This window comes from Anolis sagrei, chromosome X (genome assembly GCF_037176765.1).
Source record: "Anolis sagrei isolate rAnoSag1 chromosome X, rAnoSag1.mat, whole genome shotgun sequence".
Taxonomy (NCBI): Eukaryota; Metazoa; Chordata; class Lepidosauria; order Squamata; family Dactyloidae; genus Anolis; species Anolis sagrei.
In genome coordinates this window covers 38,165,173-38,185,803 of record NC_090034.1, presented here as the reverse complement: position 1 = coordinate 38,185,803, position 20,631 = coordinate 38,165,173, and the positions used below count along the sequence as shown (strand labels likewise).

The 20,631-nt window shown below is 41.1% G+C and overlaps 1 protein-coding gene across 18 annotated transcripts in view; it reads right to left on the bottom strand.

Moving 5' to 3' along the window:
* The window catches only part of RIMBP2 (RIMS binding protein 2), a 155,059-nt gene that overhangs the window by 24,935 nt on the left and 109,493 nt on the right, over positions 1-20,631 (bottom strand). For 10 of the 18 annotated variants that reach the window (XM_060785618.2, XM_060785626.2, XM_060785610.2 and 7 more), the window contains 2 exons: positions 14,250-14,402; positions 4,261-4,445 (listed from right to left, as the gene is read on the bottom strand). In XM_060785618.2, coding sequence (XP_060641601.2) covers positions 4,261-4,445; positions 14,250-14,402 — 338 coding nt within the window. The other 8 variants (XM_060785615.2, XM_060785617.2, XM_060785624.2 and 5 more) reach the window with 2 other exon arrangements.

Below are 20,631 nucleotides of genomic sequence, written 5' to 3'. Positions count from 1 at the left end.
TATGGACAACAGACTCCTCGGCTTGGAAATGGAAAAAGAACACCTCCCCATAGCCAGACTTGAGCACCGACTCCAAAGGGGAAGCCTTTACCTTTGTTCTAGAATCATAGAGTTGGAAGAGACCTTGTGGGCCATCCAGTCCAACCATCTGCCAAGAAGCAGGAAAATCGCATTCAAAGCACCCCTGACAGATGGCCATCCAGTCTCTGCTTAAAAGCCTCCACCACACTCAGGGGCAGAGAGTTCCACTGCTGAACAGCTCTCACAGCCAGGAAGTTCTTCCTAATGCTTATTTATTTATTTACTTCATTTATATACCGCTTTTCTCAGCCCTCGGGCAACTCAAAGCAGTTAACAACAGCAAAATTCAATGCAAACATCACAAAACAAATATGGGAGAGTTAAAACAGTAGTATCATCAACAATTAAACATCAATATAACAATCATTAGCATCTCATCAGTAAAATCAGAATCCAATCTCATCATCCATTATTCTGTATTCCTATATTCATTACACTGCTTAATCGAATGCTTGTTTGAACAGTCAGGTCTTCACTTTCCTCCGAAACACCAACAGGGAGGGGGCCGATCTGATATCTGTAGGAAGGGCGTTCCACAGCCGAGGGGCCACCACTGAGAAGGCACTGTCTCTTGTCCCCGCCAGGCGTGCCTGTGATGCAGGCGGGACCGAGAGCAGGGCCTCCCCAGATGATCTTAATATCCTAGTTGGTTCATAGGAGGAGATGTGTTCAGAGAGGTAAGTAGGGCCAGAATAGTTTAGGTTGGATCTCCTTTCCTGTAGTTTGAAGCCATTGTTCCGTGCCTAGTCTCCGGGGCAGCAGCAGAAAACAAACTTGCTCCCTCCTCCCTATGACTTCCCCTCACATATGTATACATGACATCAAGTCTCCTTTCCGCCTTCTCTTCTGCAGGCTAAACAGGCCCAGCTATTTAAGCCACTTCTCATAGGGCTTGTTCTCCAGACCCTTGATCATTTTGGCTGCCCTCCTCTGGACACATTCCAGCTTGTCAGCATCTCCTTTCAGTTGTGGTGCCCAGAATTGGACACAATATTCCAGATGTGGTCTGACCAAGGCAGAATAGAGGGGTAGCATGACTTTCCTGGATCTAGACACTGTACTTCTGTGTATTTGTGTGTCATTGTTATGTATTAAAGGCATTGAATGTTTGGGTTGTAGATTTTTCGGGCTACATGACCATGTTCTAGAAGCATTCTCTCCTGACGTTTTTCCTGCATCTATGGCAGGCATCGTCAGAGGAGGCGTTCGATAATATAAGTTGGGACTTCCTGATTATACTTATACATGAATTGGACATGGGACACCGTTTCACCAACGCAATACAATCAACTTACAACAAACAAGAAGCTAAAATCATTGTGAACAGCCAAACAACTAAAAGCATTCAAATACAAAGAGGAACAAGACAAGGACGTCCTCTCTTGCCCTTACTATTCATCATGTCATTAGAAATCCTACTCAATAATATAAGAAATGATAAGAATCTAATCGTTGCAGGAACAGGACATCAGTCATATAAACTCTGGGCCTATGCAGATGATATGATATGTTTTATAGAAGACCCTCTTGACAATATAAATGAATGGCTAAAGAAGATAGAAGAATTCAGGAGCGCAGCAGGCTTTAAATTGAACAAGAATAAGACAAAGATCCTGACCAAAAATATTACAAAAGAAAAACAAAATATACTAGAAGACTCCATGGGAATAAAAGTGGTTACCAAATTAAAATATTTGGGCATATACATAACTGCAAAAAATTCTGAACTCCTTAAAAATAATTACGAACAAAAATCGTTAGAAATAAAGAAGGAATTAGAAAGATGGCAACACCTGAATCTCTCACTTTTAGGCAGGATTTCTACAATAAAAATTAATGTCTTGCCGAAACTAATATTTATATTCCAGGCCATCCCAATCGCCAGAAACATCCAAATCTTTAAAAATTGGAACAAATATATAATAAAATTTATTTGGGCGGGCAAAAAGCCAAGAATAAAATAAATAAATTTGGTGGATGATAGAAGAAGGGGAGGTCTGGGGCTCCCAGGCCTAAGATTATACCACGAAGAGTGTGGTCTTCAGTGGATAAGAGACTGGAGTAATCGCAATAAAGTAAAAGATCTGACACTAGAAGACCACGATTTATGCAGTGGTTGGCACTTGTACAAATGGTATGGGAAAAATTTTGGCAACCACTTCATACGAGCATCCCTGATAAAAATTTGGGAAAGACACAAGAATAAATTCTATCAAAAAACCCCATTATGGGTATCCCCATTAGAAGCAGTACAAAGAAGGGAATTAGGGTGGAGAACCTTGCCGAGATATATGGAGATCTTAAAGAAGCAAAACAACGAATATGAATTAAAATCCCAAGAGGAAATAAAATAACTTTATAATGACATTTCATGGTTCCAGTACAGACAGATAAGGGAAGCATTTGATAAAGACCAAAAAAATGGATTCAATGAGGGAAATAAAGCATGGGACAAAATAATGACATCTGAACACAAAGTAATCTCCAAAATTTATAAAATACTACTGATTTGGTCAACGGAGAAAGAACAAATAAAAGATCCCATGAAAAAATGGGCAAAAAACATTGGCCATAACATACAAATATCAGACTGGGAAGATATATGGAATTCTAAACTAAAATATACTGACTCGTACGACATCTGTGAAAACTGGTACAAGATGATGTACCAGTGGTGCATCACTCCAAGCATCTTAGCGAAATACTATAAGAATACATCGGATAAATGTTGGAAGTGTGGATCCCACACAGGGACATTCTTCCACTCATGGTGACTTGTAAGAAAGCAAACAAATTTTGGAAGTTAGTTATTGACTCAATACAAAAGATTATGGGGCTAAATATGGAAATGAGACCTGAGTACCTTCTTCTAGGAATAGTCGATTTCAACATGGAAAAAATTATGGAAATATTATTTAATTATCTGATTACGGCGGCCAGAATGGTATTCACAAAAAATTGGAAAAGGCAAGACCAACCCAGAATAGAGGACTGGCTACTGAAAATTATGGACATTAAGAATATGGACAGCCTGACTCAACAAAAAAGATCTATACAACAGAAAATCCATGAAAAGATTGATTGGATCACAGTCGAAAATTTTATAAAAGAAAAGCTACAGGAAGAACCGGAACAGGGCAGAGAGCCAGATGAAAGAAGACTGCTCTAAGGAAAAGAACACAGAATTGTAAAATTGGAATGAGGAGGTCACAATATCTTTTTTTTCCTTCTCTCTCTCTTTTCTTTTTTTTATTAGCACTCTGTCCTTTCACTTGTTATCTTATCTTATTTACCCACTCTTTCACCATAGAAGATATGTTTTGTTTTATTTCATTTTATTATATACTGGAAAAACCACCTTAGACGCACAACTCTGTAACCCCCCCCTTACCTCCCCACCCCTCATTCTTAATAAAATATTATGGGGGGGAAAAATAGAACATGGCCATATAGCCCAAAAAAACCTACAATAACCCAGTGATTCTGGCCATGAAAGCCTTCAACAACACATTAAATGTTTGCCTTTCTGTGTATGTTATAATCCACTCTGAGTCTCTTCAGGGAGATAGAGCGGAATATTAGTAGTAGTAGTAGTGTTTATTTATTATTTATTTTATTTACAACATATGCCGCCCTTCTCACCCCGAAGGGGACTCAGAGCAGCTTACAAAATATATATACATACAATATATTGTATTATTAGCATAGTACAATATCAGTATTATATATTACTATATTGTATTACACCATTCTATTGTAATATTATTCATAATAGTAGCAGTTATTATTATTTTACTGACACAAAACACAGTATGTCACAGCAAACGAGATATATATGCTGGATTTCATATCACAAAATCACAAGTCGAACACTTCCCAAGCGTCTAGGACTGTGTGATGTATTTTCAAATGATGCATGCAGATCCAAATAAGTTGGCCTTTTGCAGTTGACAGATCATGATTTTGTCAATGTTTATTGTTTCCAAATGCTGGCTGAGGTCTTTTGGCATGGCACCCAGTGTGCCAATGACCACTGGCACCACCTGTATTGGTTTGTGCCAGAGCCTTTGCAGTTCGATTTTGAGGTCCTTATTTATCATCATCATCATCATCATCATGAGCATGAATTCTAAGCACAAGCTTGCAAACACAGCCCTGTTCCATATAGGTATAATATACCTTGATAATCTGCCCTTCTTTGAATGGGAGTTCCTCTTCTGCAGCATCAGGATTAGGAGACATGGTCAGTGGATCATAGTCAAAAAGGGCAACAAAGATCCGTGTGGACACCTCTTCTGCACCAGGATCGGTTTCTGATTCTTCATACATTTCTGGAGAGAGACGATCTCGGCTACAGTATCCCTCTGTAACAGCAACAGCAAAACTTCAGTTACATGGAAGTTACTAGTACTGTGACCGGGTTTAAGTTTTCAAATATCCTCTTGGGTGTTCCTCTGAATCTCTGGTGGGTTCTACACACACTATAATTCCATTTGGAAGTGGGTCCAAACAAACATGTTTCGCTAGACGGCTGATTGTGGATCGGAACCGTAAAATTGTTTTGCGTTTGTTTGTTTTTTGGGGGTTATGCTTCCCCAAATGTTCCAGCCACCTTTTCCAATATCTACTATCATAGCTAATGGCTGCGGATAGCTTCACCATAACAGTAATTGATGCCCAACAACTAGTATTAAGGGGGTATTCTCATACCTCCTCGGAGCATGGAAGTGTCATTTGGCAACCTTCGCTTATAGGGAGGACGAAATGAAATTATTCTTTGTGACTTTGCTAGTCTCTTTTAAAGTTGTACACACAACCACCTCTTGTGAGTCAACTAAAAGCGGGTTTTTTTTTTGCCGATACTGAGTCGTAGAAAAGATTGGAAACCCCCTTTATTTAAAATGGCCATGCCGGCTCAAGGATTCTGGCTGTTGTAATCCATAAAGTAACTCTGCAAACTCTCCAACAATGTTTTTTAAAAGACTCACCATTATATATTGAATGTATCTGATTTTGGAAGCTAAGCAAGGTCAGGCTTGGTTCACACTTAAATGCAAGACCACCGGGAAGGACTAGGAAAGAATCCTACTGAACACTTGGGACAATAGTGAGCAAGATAAACCAGTGGTATAGCTCAGTAGAAGGCTGAGTATAATAGGAATTAAACATCCCTATTAGCCCCATGTTCTAGCAACAGAAGAAAGACATTTTCTATCCACCAATGTTGCATCCTATCGGTGATATGTTGGAGCAAATGTGGCAGACTGGTTGGCAGTTGGACTGGAACCTAGGAAATTTAGGTTCTAGTTCTGAAACTCAGTGGGTAAAATTGGGTCAATTTTTCTCTCCATCACACTCAGCCTGATCTACCTCACAGGCAGAATGAAGAGCTCTATACACCACCTTGAGCTCATGGAAGGAAATATGAGGTGTCAATACATATTAAGGTAAAAGAGAGAGGGGTGGCATTTGCCATAACTCCAAAATTCTGAAATCCAGTGCCCAGGAGTGTGCCATACATCCTGATTCCCTTCTCCAAGTGTATTCATCAAAGGGTTAGGCTTCTTCTTTCAAATGATTTAAATTACAATCTCTCTAGCTTGCATTTTCACAAACTGACAAGGGAACACTGGGTCAGTGGGCCACTAGATAGCAGACACTGGATTATGCAGGAGGAAGAGGTAACATCAGACTTTGGCCAAAATACTTCCATTTGAAGATATGGAGGACCAAGTTATAAGACATCTTCTCTTCTCCTTCCACTGTTGGAACAAAGCTGGTTTCACTCTGATTCTACCTTACTTGCCAGGGCTGCATCCTAAGGAATTTCAGTTATAGTTCAAATCTTTTGAAATCTCAAAGAGATCCTTTACCGCCTCTCCAGATTACAAACAGCAGGATTCCAGAGGATGCAGCCATGACAGTTAAAACAGTGAGCTGTGTGGAGAGGCATCAGGTGGGTAGGGATATAAATTCACTCAATAGGAGAAGAAAATGTATAATGATAAAAAGAGGGCCATGGTGGTACAACAGGTTAAACTGTTGAATCGTTGAATCTGCTGACCTAAAGGTTGGCAGTTTGAAGCCACTGGATGGTGTGAGCTCCCAGTGTTAGCCCTAGCTCCTGCCAACCTAGCAGTTCGAAAACATGCAAATGTGAGTAGATCAATAGGTACTGCTTTGATAATAAAGGTGCCCATGCAGCCATGTCAACAACACAAACAGTTGTCGTCTACAGACAACAGCCTCCTTGGCTTGGAAATGGAACAAGAGTGCCTCTCCATGGCCAGAGTTGAGAACTACCTCAAGGAGCCAGAGATGAAAGGGGAAGCCTGTACCTTTGTTCTGTGTATTTGTGTGTCATTGTTCTTCCACTGTATCAAAGGAGGCATTGAATGTTTGCCTATCTGTGTATGTTGTAATCCACTCGAGTCCCCCTTGGGGAGATAGAGTGGAATATAAATAAAGTGTTATTATTATTTGTAGCTGCTCAAGACCCCTAAACCCACCCCCAATATTTATCTGGATGATTTTCTGTCTCAAACACACCAAAATCTCATACAGTTAGGCTTTCTCCCTCCCCACCATAACCCATTTTTGTGGCTGATGACCGGTTCCAAAGAGTGCCTATGTATAACATCATTTCCAGTGTGCTATGATGCACCGATGCGGCTTGGAGGAAGGTGTGTAGGAGTGAAAATTGCCCTCTACCCTCCTGCTGCAGTGTGTGTATAAATCCCATAAGGAAATTTAAGCGCCACAAGTGAACACAATAGGTGCAAAGGTCAAGAAATGGTCCCTAGGTATGTAGAACAGCAGGTGATCTCCTTTGTTCCAGAACCTGAGGAACACTACAGAGAATTTGAAAAAGTATGCATGCTACAGCATGATCATGATGGGGCACTGGGGGACAGACATCAGAGAAACTCAGTACACACAATTATGCTTGCTGATGTGATAATCATGCACAAATCATCACAGTGCAGCCAAGATACTATTTGATGCAGTCAAAGTAGAAAGCTTTGCCAGTATACTCACATGGGTCTGAAAAATCAAAGTCTGCTCCTTTTTCCTGAGCTGCACAAAAGAAGCTGGATGGCTTCTGAGCATCCCTGCAGTCAGTCAGCGGCCATTTGGTTCAGGGGGAAACAGTGCCTGAGCACTATCTGGGTGCTGTTGTACAGCCAAAGAAAAAGCGTGGCATGCAGAGGCCGTGGATAAATTCCATGGGCAAGATCGAATCAAGGGTTTATCCTGTCACTGATGCCCTCATTCGACCAAGAGGATTCCAGTCACTGTCTACATGCCATGAACTCACCAGGTGGCTTAAGGCAAGTTGTTATTGCTCTAGCATCCCTGCCTTGTCTTATAAGGCTGTGTAAGGATCATGGATACATGATACAACAAACAAATATAGGTCTGTCCATTGGCAATCCTTCAACATGAGTACCCCAGGAAGTTATCACACAAGACCATCCTATCACCACAAGGTGGATCATACAGAAGAGTACAATATAGTTATTCATTCATTTATTACATTAAGCTTTTAGGATGTACAACAATAAACAACAGGGTCCTACCACTCATAATTATGTGTGTGATGCTTCATTCAAGGCCTGTCTAGTCTCTATATTTGGAAGGGAAGGTCCTAGAACCTAGACGAGGTGCTCAACAGCCAGAATTGTCTGCAAATGGGCTGAAGGAGGAGCCCCTCCTCCTGACAATCCTATCCTCATGAAGAGACTTGAAGTGTATTACCTCCTGACACATGTAGAATGGGTTGTTGTAGAAGTTCTGGGCTATATGGCCATGTTCTAGAAGCATTCTCTCCTGACGTTTCACCTGCATCTATGGCAGGCATCCTCAGAGGTTGTGAGGTCACAAAACGTCAGGAGAGAATGCTTCTAGAACATGGCCATATAGCCCCAAAAAACCTACAACAACCCAGTGATTCTGACCATAAAAGCCTTCGACAGTACAAACACAGAATGCACTCATGCACTCCAGTACTATGCCTGCAACCCATGGTAATAATTTCATGCCTTTATGTCCATGAAGGCTTATGCCAGTGGTTCTCAACCTGTGGGTCTCCAGATGTTTTAGCCTTCAACTCTCAGAAATCCTAACAGCTGGTAAACTGGCTGGGATTTCTGGGAGTTGTAGGCCAAAACACCTGGGGACCCACAGGTTGAGAACCACTGGCTTATGCCATAACCCACTGAGTCAGATGGAGGACTGTAAAAGGAGCTAGTAATCCAAAGATCATGTACAACCATTTCATTTTTTCTCTCCTTAAAAGCCACTTTTGAGAAAGGAGGAAAAATAAAGCTATGGGAAAATGTGACAAGACAGCGGTGGGAGATCATCTGTCTGGACAGCCTTTGTCCTAACTTCTGTTAATAGCGATTGCTTAATCAATCTCTGGAATCAACGGCTTCAATCCTGTTGTAAACTTTAGTCAATCCTTAAAATGAGTCCAGTTTACGTGCGCATTGACTCATTACTCAAGAATTGATCTCACAGGTCGATTATCATTATAGTTGTTGTTACGGTTTTAATTTCTATCCTGCCATTTTCCCGGAATGGGATTCGAAATAACTAAGTTCGAATATTGAAGAAGTCATGGTTAAAAATCCACAAGATACAGAAGTTAAAACACAACTGAACAATCAAAAAAACATTAAAATCAGTTTAAAACATAGATAACTGACACACACACACACAGACAACAGCACAATTGACAAGTGTCCAATGCATTGTGTAAGTCCTTTTAAAATCATTCATCAAATGCATATCAGAACAGAACAGTCTTTACTTGCTGGCAAAAAAGGAGGAGGAGGAGGGATGATGCCAGACTTATTTCTCTGGGCAGGACGTTCCAGATCCTTGGGGCAGCCACTGAGAAGACCCTTAAAGTTGCTTTGCGTCAGAAATGACTTTAAAGCACACAACAGTGAAACACTATACTTTGTACTGTCTCTCAGAAATGTTCAGTAGTACATTCAGTGCAAAATACAGTAGTCTGTTGTCTAGTTTGTGTTTTGAAAACTACATACTTCTGGTCTTTAGCCAATTGCACTGGCTTTCCAGTTTGGGGAAGACATGTTGATCTTCACCTCATGGATGCAATTCATGACATACTCTGCCTGCTTCATCCTTCTTGGAATCTATCAGACTTGCATCTGACGGGCAGGCTGAGATCAGAGCTTGGAAAAGTTATATTTACACAACACCTCTCAGAACCCCTAAGTTAGTTTTCAAAGTTCTGGCAACATTCCTATTTACTACATGTATTGGTGTGTCTGCATAAACAACTTGTCATAAGAGCTTGGAAGACTCAAGGACAGAATGTTAGATGTGACATCTCAGTTCAAATTTCATCCCAGCCATTGGACCAGTGGCCAGTTCTCAGCCTGTTTTCCACTTTTAAAATGGCTATCATGCACACTTGGTGTCAGAGGGAATGTTTTCATTTTGTCTGCCAAATTAATAAGATAAAGGAGCTGCAGTGGCACAATGGGTTAATCCCTCATGCTGCTGAAATGCTGACCTGAAGGTTGGCAGTTTTGACTCCGTTAGACAGGGTGAGCTCCCATCTGTCAGCTATAGCTCCTATCAATGTAGCAGTTCAAAAACAAATGTGAGTAGATAAATAGGTACCGCTTTGGCAGGAAAAGGCAGAGACACTCCAAGCAATCTTGCCAGCCACACAAGCAGGAGCTGACAACACAGGATCCTCGCCTTGAAAATGGAGAAAAGCGCCTCCCCAGAGCCGGAGATGAGCACCACCTCCAGAAGCCGGACATGAAAGGAGAAGCCTCTTTGTTTGTATGTCTCATTGTATATGATTGTAAAGGCACTGAATGTTTGCCTATGCATGTAAATGCTGTAATCTGCTCTGAGTCCCCTGGGGAGAAGGGCAGAATATAAATAAGGTGCATTATTATTATTATTATTATTATTATTATTATTATTATTATGGTAAAGTAGAATGCATGTGAAAAGTGGTGCTGCTGTTGCTGCTGCTGCTACTATAACAACAGCAAGAACAATGAGAAAGAGAGAAAGACAGGAAGGAAGGAAGGAAGGAAGGAAGGAAGGAAGGAAGGAAGGAAGGAAGGAAGGAAGGAAGGGGAGGAGGAAGGGGGGGAAGAGAGAGAAGCAGCAGTTCTGCTTTAACATATAGGAAAATTCCTGTTGACATGCTATACTTTGCAAGAGAACAGTCACTCTTCAAACCATGTAAGCTATTAGTAAATATTTTCTATGACCATAACAGAAACTAATGCATTTGGGGTTAAATTCAACCAAGCATTTAGAACACATGCTTCAGGATCTAAATGTGGGGCATTGTAACAGTCTTATTTACTGTTACTACAAAGTCAGTCTTCGTGCTCACATTCTGTATAACAGACATACGAATGACATAGCAGCTCTGAAGCATGATGAAGACTATAATATTCTTTTAACTTATCCAGAGATTGCACCTTAACTTATTTCCAGTCCCACCCTATGATAAGCGAGTCAAATAAATCCTCTTTCAACCAGTTCTACGAGATAATATACAAACCAAACAAAAAGTAACTCCCATTTAATTTTGTTGGACTGTTGCATACAGGATCTTAGGGTGATGGTTAGTCACGTGCATTTAAGTTGCAGGATTTTGTTTAAACATACCTCCTCCTTGGATAAGAAGAGCATAGTGAACACATATGCTTGCTCTCTCTCCTTTCAGTTAGGGATATAATGCCACAGTTTGGCCACTAAGTGTCACTATTAGATTGCTCTATTCAGTCTTTTGCTGAATAGTAAAAAATGACTCTGGCACTATAGTGCAACTTGATTCAATATTAATTTCAGTATATCCAATGAAATAACAAGCTGCACTACATAGGGTTCAAAAAGCTTAGTTCAAAAGCTTTCAGGGTTTACAGACCATCAAGAGGACACCCTTCAGGGGAAGATAAGGAGTGTTAGTTCAAACTGTGGAAAGACATTTTCACAGATTAGGAATTTCCTTATAAGTTCAAGGGCTAAGCAATGTGGTTGGAAGACTGTTAGCAATGTCCAAACATATTTATATTTGCATGGATTGAAAGTCAAATGATTAATCAACCAAATACAGAAAAACTGAAATCGTAAAGATAATTTTGGACACTCTGTATTCTAGATTTAACAGCTCTAGTACAAATGTCAACAAAGATCCTGCCAAATAGAATGAGAATAAGCCATTCCAAGGAGTGCTGACTCCCATGTGGTTGTGGCCACCTACTGAACTGGCCATCATAGACTGTACTCTGCACCCAACCTTCTTCGGAACCAGAACGGATTAGGGAACTGAGGTGACCTCTCCTGTCATGGTGCCTAAACATTTGGTCTCATTTTTGAACAACAGCAACAACAACAACAACAACAACAACAACAACAACAACAAAACAGCACAAGGACATCTGGAAAGCAATGATGGACCAGACTAAAGGCCTCTTTCTTCCAGTCTTGTTCCCACTGCAGCCTATATGGAAAGCCAACCAGGAGGACATAGCTAGAGCTATCTCTTCTCAGTTCTGCAGAGCTATAGACATTGACTAAAGTTTAAAGGAAGACAATTTTGAGTGAACAGAGACTTTGGGTCATAAAACTTTAGTTCAGAAATGCATATCCTCCAACTGTCATGATTTACCGGGACACTTGCAATTAACCCCACCCCGCCCTTTCAAATGTGTTTCAGCAGTTCCATTTCCTCTGTCTTCCTCCTTTTTCTCTTTATTTCTCACTTATTTTAACTGTGACAGACTGAGTTCAGAGTACCAGCAGGAGGAAAAGAGGAGGTAGAGTTTTGCCCTCCCCTGAAGTCCCTGGCAAAAGCAAACTGTGGCTGCTTCTGACTTAGGTTTCCTTCATTAATGCCATTTGCCATTTTGACCACACTCTAATGTTACTTGGCCACAGATGTCTTTCATCTGTTTGGAAGTTAGGTCACCAGACATAATACCATTGACAAAATTCCCAACGGAATCAGTGTAATGGTATGAATTATTATATCAAAAATGGGGAGATTATTTGATTATCAAAAAGTAGAAAAATACACAAAGGGAAAGTAAGAACAGGCATTACACACGCAAATACAACACACACTGAATATAGAATCTTCCGGTATTCTGGATTAGGTCACAACAACATAATAATGATATATAGTCAAAGCAGATTTTGCCAGTGTGTCCGTTGCAGGTGCTTAATATTTATGGGATATATGTGAAGTATTGTCTATATATTAATGGGATTTAATGGTTTGTCAATCCTCATTTTCGCTCTGGTGGGGCAGGGCGGGGGGGGGGGGGGGGAGGGGTGAACAGAGACCAGGAGTGGAAGCACCCAATGTTGAAACAAGATTTGAATATAGGAATATTTTTTGGAAAAATGAGGATTACCAGCGGATTTGTTCTCCACTTGGGACACCAAATATCTATGAGGAAATGCAAGATGAGACACTTTCAATTGCATTCTGACCAATTTCATTATAGTGGGTTCTTTGTATCCACTGGGGTTGGGATCTTCATCACACTAGAGAATGAATCCACTTGAAATCCGGTTTCTGTAGCTTAGTGAGGCTGTTAAAGGCTCCTCCCTAACCTACAAACCCAGAATTCTTCAGGCGGCAGCAACCGGATTTAAAGTGGTGTGATGAGGTCCCAGGACACAGAAACAACACTTATGGATACCAAAATCTGCAGATACTGAAGTCCCACTATATACAATGGCATGGTAAAAGGGTGTCCTTTATACAGAATAGAAATCAACAAGGAATGTGTCCAGAGAAGGACGACTAAAATAGTGAAAGGTCTGGAGACCATGAATCCCTCTGAGGATTGTCTTAAAGAGCTGGGTCTGTTTAGCTGCAGAAGAGAAGGGTGAGAGGAGACATGAGAGCCAGGTTTAAATATTGAAAAGGCTGTCATAAGCAAGAGGAAACAGGCTTCCTTTCTGCTACCCTGGAGACTAGGACTCAATGGAGCCATAGGTTCAAAAGACAGGGAAGAAGATTCCACCTGAATATTAAGAAGAACCTCCTGATCATAACAACTGTGCCAACAATGGGACCCACGGACTCAAAGTCTGGTGAAGGCTTTTAATCAGAGGCTGGATGGCCATCTGTCAGGGGAGCTTTGAATATGCTTTTCCGGCATGGCAGAAGGGGTTGGACTGGATGGCCCATGGGATCTTTTCCAACCCATTTACTATGATGAAAGAAAACCTATCATCACTGTCTTGGGAGTAGAGCTGGGTGAACAAAGATCCACCTGCTCCCTGACAATCAGCTGTATTGCTGGAGGATTGTGAATTTATAGTACCTCCCTGAAAGTAGTGGGACAGTGGAGAAGAACCAAAGGGAAGGGAATCAACTCATTTGAGATGTGTTAATAGAAAAGAGTTCTATGCCAAAAAAAAATCTTCTAAATGGCAACATGACTAAACTGAGTCTATAATACTTTGGGGATAAGACAATAGTATGTGGCACGTCAGGAAGCAGAAGAAAAAGAATGAGACTACATTACAGATGGAAATCCTCAACCAACAGATGGTCTCTGTACCATCTATTACTGACGAACACATCAGGAAAACGGAAAAGTTTTCTGCACAGTTTGTGTCACAATGGTACAGTTTTAGCAAAGGAATGACCCAACTTTGATTTTTGCTACTGGTTATCACCGATTTCCTCTTCGGGACCCTGTATTGATGAGCCAACTTGCAATGGAAGCATTTTGGATGAGGGCAATAAAGCGGTACTGTGATCAACGTTTGCTGGTTACTGGGACAGCCAAATGGGAAGAAAACAGGGGCAGAAGGTTCATGCAATGGCAGTTTAGTGCACTGACTCATTTCAGAATGGAAAGCTTGATGGCATGGCAGGAGATGTGGATGGATGACCAAACGCTTTCTTCTCCCTTCATGGTTGATCCTAAGCAAGACTTACCTGTTCGTGTTTCTTTTTAAGAGGGGAGGGGAAGAAGGCAAGCAGGAGAAGACTTGCCTCATGTAGGCAGCCGCCTTAGCATTCGGTGGCATGCAGCGTAGACATATAGTAATGGCGCTCAATTAACACTCAGCTCTTTTAAAAAGCAGCTTCTTTTTGTTTTCGGTACAAAGGACAAAGAAGGGTTTTGGCATACCGTATCTATAGTCAGAGGCCATGGTACGTTGCTGGCACCATTTCCTGTGTCCGTCAATCCTGCGATAATAAGCTTCTTCTTTTATGGGGGAAATATTTCCCTCACTACCTGACCGAGACCAAGCGCCTTCACTGTTACTGTCCATTGTAATTTCTATGGAGAAAAACGGAATGGTCTATTAAGCATGACTTACACATTTGTTTTTGTTTTTTTGTGGAGGCTTCCACATGGCAGGGATGCAAAGCTTGAAAATGTTTGTCTGGGATGAGCTCTCCTAGAATTTCCCAGCCAACATGGTCGCTGATAGCATAAACTAAGGGCCCTTCCACACAGCCATATAACCGAGAATATCAAGGCAGATCATCCACAATACAGCAGAATCTCACTTATCAAAAATAATTGGGCTGGCAGAACGTTGGATAAGCAAAAATGTTGGATAATAAGGAGGGATTAAAGAAAAGCCTATGAAACGTCAAATTACATTATGATTTTACAAATTAAACGCCAAAGCATCATGTTTTACAACAAATCGACAGAAAAAGCAGTTCAATACACGGTAATGTTATGTTGTAATTACTGTATTTACTAATTTAGCACCAAAACATCACAATGTATTGAAACAGGGGTGGATCCGGGCGGGAGGTAGACTGCGTTGGATCATACAGAACATTGGATGAGCGGAGGGTAGGATAAGTGAGACTCTACTGTATCTGCTTAGAACTGGGTTATCTGAGTCCAAACTGCCATATAATCCAGTTCAATGTGGATTTTATACATCTGTGTGAAAGGGGCCTAAGACAGTCTAGGTGTTGTATAGTCTAAAAAAGTAACATTTACAAGCTCTGGGCCACAGGCACAGCTCAATGTTGTTGATCGTTTGTTTGTTTGTTTGCATCAGATGTTTCTGACATGCATCTCCAGTGTTTGGCATCTGAAACAGCAATGTCACATTTTGTCCAAGATCTTGACACATGGACGGGATGGTTGGGTGGGTAGGTTAAGAGTCACGCATAGGGATGAATGAATTTTGCAATCTGCCACATTGCTTTTTCCACCCTGTTTATTAAATGTTTATCCATTCCATGTATAAAGCATCAAACAATTTCCTCACCCATCTGCACTAGCCAAACTTCAACAGGCATTTCCAGCAGGAAAAGAATGAGATTGGACCTATCTGCCATACAGTTTCTCAGGGCTATTTACACTTCACAATTACAGTGTTACGACTGCACTTTCTGCAGCAGTGTTTCCATCCTCTGGAATCTTACTTCACGGGGTGGCATCTGGAATTCCCAGGCAGAGAGCTCTGGTGCCTCCTCAAACTACCAATCCCACAATTCTCTTGGAGGCATCCATGCGATTAAAGTGGAATCATATTGCTAACGTTGTATGGTGTGAAAGGGCCCTGAGAAAAAGGGAAAGGAAGCAATCCGAATTCAGCATCATAAATCTGGTTGAATATGCAAGCATTCAAAGAGGGGTTTTGAAAAGTCAAAGACTCCAAACTCTCTGCCTGAATGGGGCAAAGCTGACAATTTTGCTTTCAGCCATATACTAGTGGATTTTTTAAAATCCCCAAGTTCTTTCCATCCTTTTTAATGATGAAATTAGGGGGAAATCAGTTCTTATTAAAGAAGAAGAAAAAAAACCAAAATTATCTCCAGTGCCTTGTCTTGCACTCATGACAATCTGCAAAGCCATTAAGGAGAGACAAGAAAAGAAATATTAGATGTCTCGCACATGAAGGAACACTTGAACGGTATGATTAACAGAATACTATCGGCTTTTTGACACATTTTACTAGCCACTTCATGGACATATCAAAATTCAAGAAGGAACTAGCAGATACAAAAACAGCTAAGGTGAGCTCATCCTATGGCTTGAAAGAAAACTCAGAATAAGAACTATACCTTTATACAGAATAGATCTATACAAACCCTGAAGTTAGTTCACTCCCAAACATGGGAGCTAATCTAACAGAAGTCATCACCTTACCTGCTTTGAAAGTGCTGATTTGCAAAACCTTTTTGGGGTGGTGGAGGCAGAAGGATCATACAATAAACCAACTCCTTTTTTTTTTTTGCCTCGGTTTAGTGTAATGACGTAATCTTGTGAAAAATAATATCCAAATGCAAAAAAGCCATAACAGTCTAGGGCAGTGGTTGTCAACCTGTGGGTCCCTAGATGTTTTTGCCTTCAGCTCCCAGAAATCCTAACAGCTGGTAAACTGGCTGGGATTTTTGGGAGTTGTAGGCCAAAACACCTGGGGACCCACAGGTTGAGAACCACTGGCTAGAGGCTAGTGTTCTGGATCGCTACACTTGAGATCTGAGCCCACATTTCCACTCATGTGTCCTAGGTAATAGCAATTTTTGTTGATTAGCCCTTAGACCATATCACAATACCAAACCAAACAACAAGGCTTGATAAAGACTTGATTGCACTCTATGTATGTGTCCTAGGTGTTCTACAGTCCCTGAGTCACTTTGGGGAGCTTCTAAACTGACACTATAATCCAGTTTGGAACCAGTTTGGACGGAACTGGTTTGCACATGAGTGATCAGGTTGCCATGCCTGGAACCAGTTTGAGGCCAGGAAAGTGACTACATTTACTATAGATCTTAGCCTCAAACTGCTCTGTGCAGGATGTTCTCTCTCATTTCCAGGAGAGATGCACCAAAGGCATACAGGATGAAAAAATGGGGAAAGTGACAGTTAAGAGTGGAAGTACTCCATTACTTTTCCCAGGGGTCCAATGAAGCCCTCGGCTGTTTTTCTGGCATATCATATTTGAGATTCTTTACTGCAGTTCAGCAGGGGCACATGCCTACAACGAGGCCCACATTTTGTGGAGCTGATTTTGCCCTTGATCTGGGATATACTGATGTGCACTGCAGCACATCTTCTACTGAACTTAGACTTCCCTGATACTTTTTTTTAATGTGTTGCATACTCCTAGGTGCGCACTGCAATGTGCATTGACAGTATACATTGTGTGGCCCCTGCAGCCTCAAGTTGGCTTCAAACTGCATTCCATAATCAGTGTAGAAGAGCCCTTAGTGGTTGCAGTGACAATACAATGAGGGCATGGAACCCTATGTATTGAAATTCCTTGGGAGAAGTGGTAAAATGGAAGAAACAATAAATCAAATGACAGCCTTTTCATTTGTTTTTTTAGGCTGTGGTGTTACATTGTCTTGTTAATGTTCTCTCATAAATAGAAGCCAGAAAAACATTTCAGTCCATGCAGAGCTCCCATATGCTGAAATTCTCCTATTTCTTTCAATGAAATATGCCAACACATACATACAAAAAAACATATAGATCTAGGAAAGGTTCCCCTTTTGGATCAGAACTCCCATAATCCCCTAGCCAGGGAACTCTGGTAGTTAATAGCCACAAAAGTAACTTTTCCATGGTGTGGAAACGTATGCATTGATTGGTATAAGACTGAATGGGCAGATGCTTGAAGTGTGGATGACACAACTGTGGATACCTACTGGAAACAACTCACACCGACACTAGCATTTACCAGGCTGTGCCTCAGTCGAATTGCCTACTGGAAATATCTTTACATGTTCTCAAGAAAATAAAAACAGCCTCTCTCCGCAAAAAAAAAAAATAAGCTAACAACCTGCCCACCACACAAATATTGCAACAAAATGTCACAGTATAACTTCTTCCTATACTGGCGTGAGCAACACATTACCCTCTAGTTGTGCTTGACCTCATATTTGGCTATTGCTGGATAGGGTTGATGGGAATTGTAGTTCATTGCTGTTTAGGCAGCCCAATATGGTCCACCTTTCTTCCTGTTCAGGGTTTGAAATAATCTAGAACTTCGGCCTTTTTTTGTCACAAACTTAAAGGGGCAGTGGTGGGTTAAGGGTTAGGTGTCAGAGAAAAATGTTTTCATTTTGTCTGCCAGATTAATAAGATAAACGAGCTGAGGTGGCACAATGGGTTAAAACCCTTGTGCTGCTGAACTGCTCGCTGAAGGTTGGCAGTTCAAATCCACTGGACGGGATGAGCTCCCACTGTTAGACCTAGCTCCTGCCAACCTAGCAGTTTGAAAACATGGAAATGTGAGTAGATCAATAGGTACCACTTGGGTGGGAAAAAGCAAAAAGATGCTCCAAGCAGTCATGCCGGCTACACGACCAGGTGGTGTCTATGGACGCAGGCTCCTCGGCTTGTAAATGGAGCAGCAGCACCTCCACCAGAGCCGGAAATGAAAGAAGTATTTGATTTTGTCTGTGTATTTGTGTCTCACTGTATGTCTTGTAACAAGGCATTGAAGGTTTGCCTGTGTCTGTTCATACTGTAGTCGGCTCTGAGTCCCCTCGGGGAGAAAGGCGGAATATAAATAAAGTGTTGTTGTTGTTATTGTTATTATTACTGTTGTTGTTATTATTATGTTACATAACAGCAACACTTTTTTTCATTTACAAATGTACTACTGCAAACTTAAGTGGCTCACCTAAGTCCAAAGAAACCACTGCCTGATTTTGAGCAGTTCCATTTTTACTACTAGACTTAGGGGCTCCAACACTTGGCTTTGCTTATTTGAGAGAACAGCTAACCTGTAAAATAATAATGATAATAATAATAATAACAATAATCTTTATTTATATCCTGCCACCATCTCCCTGAAGGTACTTAAGGTGGCTTACAAGGCACTCCAGGGTGTACATATAACATAAAATAGGTAAAAACGGTACAAAATCTCTGCAAGGGAGGTGCTGCTGATGGTGGCAACAAGCCATCTTAGATGGAATTATATTTGAGAGGAACTGTGGTGTCAATGACAGGAAATTTTTGGAGATATTGGGGTCTTTCATTTTACTTCTTACTCAGATAGTTAGATATTTCTTGGTACATTCAAACTCTCAAACAAGTGAAAAGAAAATGCAATGTGTTGATTAAGGTGAGTGGCATGGTGGATGAGTGGATGGATGGATGGATGCATGGATGGATGGATAAAGAGTGTAAGTGCAATTCAGTTACAATTTATTTCAACCACAGGGATGTCTTTGTGACAAACATGTCAAGTATCATTGCTTCTCTTTTTCCTCCTCCCCTCCTCTACCTTTGATTGGAAGTTATCCAGAAGTTGGTTGAGTTTTCCTCCAGTTTTTTTGAAGCAACACCCCCAAAACAACAAAACAAAATGCCTCCTAAGTGGACATGAAGGTATTGAGAAGACCACATTGAGAATTAAATGTTCCCTTTTAAAATCATCATCCCAGCTGCTTTTTTATTCATGCGACTGTGCCTATTCATGTGTGTGAACACAAATAAATAAAAATGTTGAATAAAATAAATGAACAACACTGTAAACCTGCATCCCAGAAGGTTACAGAGCCAGGCTTTAGCACAGCAGGATAACCACCAGCTGCAATAAATCTTGCCAACTGAAAGATTGGCAGTGTGAAGCCCGAGTCGGGGGTGAGTGCCAGACCTTCAGCCCAGCTTACTGTCCAACAAGCAGATCGGAAACAGCTGTGAGTAGATAACTAGGTACTGCTTAACGGGGAAGTATTTTAATGCCACCATAAGGAAATATCAGAAAAATGCAGGCAATTTGATCAAAAGGAGTAAATCTGTGACCAGGGCTCTTTTGCATGGAGGATGGATCGACAGCACCCCCCATGGCTGGAATCGAGCACAACCTCCAAGATGCCGAAGGTGAGAAAAGCTTATATACCTCTATCTGTGTCCTGTGTCTGTCCTGTCAGTGTGTAACGGCATTGAATGTTTGCTGCATATGTGTTCCGTGATCTGCCCTGAGTCCCCTTCGGGATGTGAAGGGTGGAATATAAATACTGCAAATAAATAAATACACTTGGTCACCAAATGTTTTATATATGTAATGGAATGGTAGATAGTAAACCTGTTTTTCTTGAAGACTTTTATTCTGTGTGTTATCACCAGCAGTCTTCTAAACATCTCTTATCAATTGTTGCACTGAATTTAAAATTATTATTTGCAATGTAATCAAGATGTCATTACATTGATATTAATTTTAATAGCTTCTTATGGGATGGTTCGTTATATCGTTATGGGATGGTTCATTACATCGCATATTTTCTCCCTAGCAAGTGAAATAAGCAGCTGGGTTATGTTTGATTTCAACTGCGTAACATCCAGGGAAGAACATTCTGAGCAACCCCTTAGGTCTAACAGGGAAGGAGTGTTCATTTTGACTTTTCAAGCTTCTCATTTTTCCAATCAGGAGCCCCAGGTGGTGCAAGGGGCTAAACCATTGTGCCAACAGGACTGATGACCAACAGGTTGCAGGTTCAAATCCGGGGAGAATGTGGATGAACTCCCTCTGTCAGCTCCAGCTCCCCATGCGGGGACATGAGAGAAGCCTCTCACA